Genomic DNA, 7,310 nt, shown 5'->3' with positions numbered 1-7,310 from the left:
AGGTACTTGAATTTACTAATTTCTGCAAGGGGTTCTCCATAAAGAGTGATGGGCGTAGTTTCTGATGATAATCGTAGTACTTCTGTTTTGGACACATTTATTATAAGGCCAACATTTTCCGCAACTTTTGCTAGTTCGTCTGTTTAAAAAAAATTGCATTTAAGGCACTGTGATGTTTAATAGGCAGATGTCATCCGCAAAATCTAGATCTCCTAAATATGTGTCATTTGTCCATCCAATGCCTGTTTCAATGTATTTACCCTGTGTCATTACAAAATCGATCACAATTCCAAAACGTACAGGTGATAATATACAACCTTGTCTAACACCAGTGTTTACTTCAAAAGGTGTAGATCGTTCTCCTTCAACTAGGACACAGCAGTTTACATTGAAATATAATGATCTTATTATACAATTTATTATTTTTGTTGGGATGCCATAAATTGCACGAATCTTCCACAGAGCCTCTCGGTCTATGCAGTCAAAGGCTTTTTTTAAGTCAACAATTGGGATATTCCATTCTTTGCTTTGTTCTACGATATTTCTCAGAACAAACAGCTGATCTATACATGATCTTCCTGGTCGACAACCCGCCTCGGATAAGGGCGAAAAATCTTGGAGGCCCCCTTGTAGGCGTCCGGGTCGCCACACGGGCAAAATTCAAACTTTACTACCAACTGAAAACGTTTAATGTGTTCTGCGCGCTCCTATAACCTTATGCAGTTGCGGGTGCGCAAAAAGCACATACCAAAAATAAAATATATTATAATTATAAGGATGAGAGAAGAGAAGACATAGAAAAAGGTACAGACACATATATACACACACATAGTGAGAGAGAGAGAGAGAGAGAGAGAGAGAGAGAGAGAGAGAGAGGGAGAGATAGAGGGGAGGGAAAGAGAGAGGGTGGGTGGGAACGGGGGGATAGATAGAGAGAGAGAGGGGAAGTGAGGAAGGACAAAAAGAGAGGGTGTAGAGAAAGATATAATTAAGCATGGGTACTTCACTTAAATCAATATTTGGAGAAACTTTGCACCATATTTAGTAAATAATACCTGAACCTGAACGTTGTAAAAATTACGTTGAACACCACACCTAATTTCACTAAAGTGGCATAAGTGTTCTCGACCAGGGTACGGCAAGACGCTAAACTGACCGTGAGTCGTGAGGTTGATAAAACCGACAAAATTAACGACATGAAAAAAATTTAGCGGGTAAAAGATTATTTTGTAAAGATGAAATAACAAACAAGTAAACATACTGTATTTGCACATTTATTACAACATAAAAGCTCAGAATCTTTGTTGCGTAAATATATTTCGTTTGGGCCTGTGTGCGAGATTTACACACATTCTTCACCAATACTATGCCATAGAAATGAACAACTATAGTCTAAAATCCTAAGAAAAAAGTATTCAAAATCTGAAGATTTATTCTAATTGTTTCTGGACGCATACATCATTTTTAAAAACATTTCTGTAGGGCATAATGACCTACAGATTTAAATAGACTAGAATCTTTACACGCATAATATCTAAAATGATTTTCATTAATCAATATAAAGATCTTGGTGCATTTGACACTCTCGTCCCCAAGAAGTCGAAGGTAGTCAAGATCTTTTGTCATTCTCTTTAAATACAGCTGTTGAAGTGAGCCGTCGTGACGGACATTGCTGGTCAAATTGGTGTATTCTTTTGGGGGGGGGGGGGATAAACAAAGAAGCAGTGCACATAAGACAACATTTGGTTGTAGGAAATTTCACCCTCTTCCCACTATAATATGAATATGTCTTGGGAAAAAAACACCTCGTATTCATATGGTATGAACTGAACAATGAGCTCAGAACTTCCAGATCTATGACAGGATGGGAATACTTACGACGTAGTAAGAAAGAAAAATACCAGAAAAAACATTGAGCTGAAATAATTTGGAAATGCATATAGTGTACTCGGTAACATACAATCACATATGGTAGAACTTATTCCTTTTAGCCTGACAAAGCCCAATGCCATATACAACAAAATGGTGACTGGGGTTTCTAATAGGCTATATTGTATACTTTTCTCCTGCGTCTTACAGCCTCTTTTTGGGCTCCACTGAAGAACAGATCTGAAATATTGGTGTCCCCAGTTTTCTTTACGATCTGGAATTAAAAGTAAACATATTTAGAAAAGTGGATGTACGGTATTCCCTTGTGTCGAAGAAAAACCTTATGAACTTCACGATGTTAGTGGTATGTTCCTGAGTTACTGGAATATGTATAGGAAAGCAAGAGAGAAAAAAACCCTAGCCTCTACAGGAGCTTCAGGAAAGGTAAGGGAACATGGATAAACTTTATGCAGCCGTCCTAGAACCCATGTGTACAATGGCTTTGAGAAGATTGAGAGAACCCTTTTGAATTCAATTCGAATTTGCCTATAATAATACAATGGATTTCACAATGATATTCTGTTAAGGACGCTAGTAAACATGCGGATCAGCCCTACACTAGTCATCTGGATTGGAGCAGCCATGCTAACAAGAATAGTGGCCAAGCTCTTGGGCATCACTTCTAACCAATAGCACGGGTCTGGAAGGGATCCCAGCATTACTGACGAGGATTTATCGCACAGGAAAAGACAGGCAGGAAGAGCTTGAGAGAATAGAAACCTGGTGTGAAGAAAACATCGGAAAGGTTCAACCTGGCAATGAATAATGGGCAGAGCAGTGAAAACCATGATGCCAGAAATATCCGTCAACGGCCAGGCCACCAGGAGGAAACCAACCCTGAAATACCTTGGATTTGTCTTTGACAGAACTTTGTCAGGAAAAGAACCGCATTACAAGAAAGTCTAGAAAAGGGCTGAAGGCTGTTAAGACTATGGCTCGCGCAAACATGCCACAAAGGGTACTTGTGATATTCTTTCAAACTTTGGTTGTTGTATACGGCTTTGGGCTCCTCACTTTGTCTTAAACGCATCAATATTATAGTTTGGAAGTTATTCAGAATGAAGGTATGAGAGCCATACTCAGGACACTTCGGCTGCTGCCATGATATACTAAATAGACTTCCCAAGAATAAAAGAGGCTACATGAGTCATTGGTAAATGTTGCTCTGTGTAGGCATTAAGAGAAGGCAGTTCCTGGTTCAGGGTTGTGGATGAGGCTGAGAAGAACACAAATGTCATTGCTACCCTGGAACGTGGAGGCCATGTGTAGCCAGACGGAACAACACAGATCTCATTTAGAACAACTGCAGATGGCTCTGTTCAACAAGGTGTCAAGTCAGGTTGAGCTTTCACCGATCGAGTTCATGAGCTGTGCATACAAGGGGGATCTGGTGCTAAATCCTACACCCTTTCTAGTTTGTGCACGGAGCAAAGGTACACATCAGTCTGTCACAATTTTGACAGACCCAATGCTGACTGACTTACAGAAATCAATGAGAGCAATCTGATCACTTGGATCTTCTGTCCTGTGTATGTAGGTGTGAGAGGAAATGAGCGTGCAGATCAACTGGCAGGCAGCGTTGGAATAAAGGTATCATTCACACTTGATCCTCTACTGTGACTGCACTCGCATGCTACCATCTGGGGAGCAAGAGCTCCTACCCAGTGGAGATACTGAAAAGGAAAGGAATATAGCCAGGGCAGGGGAAGCGCAGCAATAGCAGCAAACCTGGCAGACGAATAAGCAGCCAGTTATTGAAGAACATCATTATGGCAATCTTAAAATTGACCCTGTTAATTAAGAAGGGCGAGGAGAATGGATAGAACCAGTCTCTGAAGACCCACGTTCTTTAATCAAGTAATTCTATTGATTCCTTTTATTAGTCTACATGATTTCTTTTTAGCATTTTGAAAGAGGCGGTAAATCCAGACCACTTCGTAGCACGTTATTTAAAAAGCGATTGATGGGAAGAAATTTATTGAACATCTTACCATCTTTCTTTTATAATGATTTTTATGTGATAATAAAAAACAAATCAATGTACATGCAACCATGGATCACAATAACAAATTGAGGCTAAAAAGACAGAAACTTGAAACAGATGAGAATATTAGATAGGACTAGTTTGCACCCCCTCCATTGTCTGCATGCATTCTGTACATGTAATAAAAACAACAACAACATCAACTTATAACATCTTGTTACGATGGTTTTGGTATGATACCACAGTAATGAAGAAGACTGTTTATAATAAAACCGATCGTAAAAGTACGCAATTTTAACAGGAAATTCAATTAACATTAGACTTATTGTTTAGATGCCTTCCTTACTTAATCTGATTCGCTGATCCCAACCTTGAACGTATGCTTACTTTCTTCTGTTCATCGAGCGTTTTCTTTAAAGACTCCTCGGAGCACTTTCAGTCAGTATTTCGATTTCCGTGGGTATCTAAGTTTTTTTTTCAGCAGGAATGATTCGTCTTATTCAATTTGGGTTGGCTCTGAAAGGCTAGACCGAAGCAGCCAGCCATAATTATGATAAAAAACCATATTGGTGGTTGGCGTACTACACAGGCCCCTAACATTCAAGAAAAATGGAGTTGACAGATGGAAAACTTTATCAAAACAAAGAGTGAATTTTGGGACAGAGGAGGGTAGAGCTTTTTTCCTTAAGCATTTCCAATACGAATTTTTCTCGGCAACGTGTACCAATAAAAGAGGAGCTGCAGAATAGAAAAAGGCAGAAAGAGGGGGTTTTGGGGGGAGGTCAAGGAAATTTATTCAAAATGGCTTCATGGTATCTAGTTGGGTTCGAGCTAAAAACAAAAACAAAAGCACACAAAATATGACATCATTAATAGTTCATAAAGTTTCAATAGGTCTCCATAGTCTTACAAGCTGCTTTTACATTGACGTGGAGAGGAGAATGAATTGCAGTGAATACGATGATTAATATAACATTTTGTTTTCGTCTGAACTTGAGTCTTGGGATGTCCGTCTGTATAGAAGAAAATCAATGAGACAGTGATAGAAACCGTAAAATGAATATTGTTACCCAAATCAATAGGAAACAAACATTTTAATGCCAGACAAACTTTCGGTACCAGACATAATATTAATTCAAACAAGTATTGACATCTCTTTATATTATTGTTATTGATCTTCTGAGTGGTATTTAACTCTAGAGACACTCTTTAGACAATTGAGGAGGCAAACTACTTCAATTCTGCCTGCTATGGCTCATCTAGACTATGTAGAATGCATCACTGAAGAAATACATACAGGCCCACCAAAAAGATGTCTCCTTGACATAGGTGGAAATCATGATCATATACTTTGCGCATAAGGCAAAGAGCTTCTCATGACGCTACAGACTCCATTCAGGTAGCCTACTTTGTCTGAATCATTTTAGGAATCAAATCTTAAACAAAAATAATTGATTGTACTTTGAGTTTTAACAAACATAAAAAACAAAGAGAATACCTGTACGTCTAAACTCCCAGATCCATACCCCAACTGTTCCTCATCATCAAGTCAAAGTAGGCGTCGTTGTCGATGCTGCAGCTGATGGATGCATAGTAGGACATGAATTCGTCTAGGGTCACCTGTTTGAGGGATTGCGGATGGGGGGAGAGAATATATATATTATTATTATTATAATATTTCCCCAGTGTCATAAAAAGAGCATGTTCACATCGATACATAATGTCTAACGTACATATTATTAAAACGGTGGTTGCCAATCCTCAGCGGCCTGTTTTTAATTAGAGTAATCCTGTCTTTCTCAGGGACACACTCCAAGGACCTTCAACCTAAACTCCCAGCATAATGTTAAAGCTGTATTATGTTTGAAAGTGCGTCCACAGGGGAGGCTGGAGGTAAAGTAGGTGGGGTTCATATATATATATATATATATATATATATATATATATATATATATATATATATATATACAAAACTGTATATATATATATATATATATATATATATGTATTTAAAATTTAAAAAAATATATATATATATGTGTGTGTGTGTGTGTGTGTGTGTGTGTGTGTGTGTGTGTGTGTGTGTGTGTGTATAGGGGGGGGGGTAATGAGAAATAATAGCCTTTTAAACTGCATTGGAAATAAGTAACAGTCATCTTCAAATACGCATTGAAACCTTTGATCAAAATAAAACCGATAGTTCACTATCTTAAGTTGTTTTAGGCTTTGCTAAAATTCCTTTCTCTGGTCTATTTATTCCATTTACCTACTACAAGGGGACACATAGCCAGTAGCAACAATAGCAACAGCGACAACAACAACAACAATAGCAACAACAACAACAATAGCAACAACAACAACAATCAACAACAGCAGCAGCACTACCAGAAAAAAACAAACAAAGCTCATAAGTCAGTATCCAATCGAACAAACTCATAAACAGTGAACACACGGAAGGCCTACAATAACAAATGGGTGAAGAAGACAGCCAGAGACGAATGACGTCAACGTACCACACCATCTTTATCCCTCGAATCTCCTTCGAATGTTTTCAAGTACTCCTGCAGTACTTTGGTCTTCGACCACTCTCCGCTCATGAATTTCGGGTGTTTCTCAACATTGTAGACGTTCTTCATATCCATCTCATTGATGATACCATCGCCTGGGAAAAAAAATAATAAAATCTCAAGTTCATAATTATGTGCATGTGCACTCGTGTGTATGTTTGTGTGAGTGTGTGTGTGTGTGTGTGTGTGTGTGTGTGTGTGTGTGTGTGTGTGTGTGTGTGTGTGTGTGTGTGTGTGTGTACGTATGTACGTATCCGTACACACAATGAAAGTCATGGCGATAACCCAATCGGTTTCGAGCTAATGACGACAACAACATTGTCCAAATCCCCTTGGGCTTTCTTGAGCTTTGGTTGCTCACTTTACTTTAAGTGCGTTTCAAAGCTCCCCACCCACCCACAAAGATCCGTCCCATCGGAAACATACGATAAATTTGGGAGCCTTATCTTTTGTCAAACCTTTCAGTTGATATATTCTAAAACAGTTTTGGAGCTGAATTCTCATATTAAAGTGTGGCAAAAACGTTTGATCTCTCCATATCTAGGTATCTACCGTTATAAGTACAAAAACTATACATACATTATAATTACACATGTAGTCAGGTGAGATCTTCGTGACTCGCACCATATCAATGACAAAACTTGGATCATAATATTAATAATATAATTAAAAGACAAAATTAAACTCAATGTAGCAACATACGCGGATATTTATTAAACAAGTAATAACGTAATTTCATTTTCGAAATCATCTTGTGGCCTTGAAAAGGTTAATAAAAACAACAACAACAACAATATTAATAATAATAACAATAATAATAATAGTAATAA

The 7,310-nt window shown here is 38.1% G+C and overlaps 1 protein-coding gene across 2 annotated transcripts in view; it reads right to left on the bottom strand.

Moving 5' to 3' along the window:
- Positions 1-1,258: 1,258 nt before the first annotated feature.
- The window catches only part of LOC101855577 (calcyphosin-like protein), a gene marked incomplete at its 5' end in the record, with an annotated part of 7,796 nt that continues 1,744 nt past the window's right edge, over positions 1,259-7,310 (bottom strand). The window contains 3 exon segments of one of the 2 annotated variants that reach the window (XM_005102344.2): positions 1,259-4,926; positions 5,412-5,533; positions 6,427-6,575. In XM_005102344.2, the coding sequence (XP_005102401.2) occupies positions 5,420-5,533; positions 6,427-6,575 (263 nt within the window). 2 annotated transcript variants of the gene reach the window in all.

Source organism: Aplysia californica, unplaced genomic scaffold (assembly GCF_000002075.1).
Source record: "Aplysia californica isolate F4 #8 unplaced genomic scaffold, AplCal3.0 scaffold00322, whole genome shotgun sequence".
In the NCBI taxonomy this organism is placed as follows: Eukaryota; Metazoa; Mollusca; class Gastropoda; order Aplysiida; family Aplysiidae; genus Aplysia; species Aplysia californica.
This window is presented reverse-complemented; position numbering and strand designations above follow the sequence as displayed.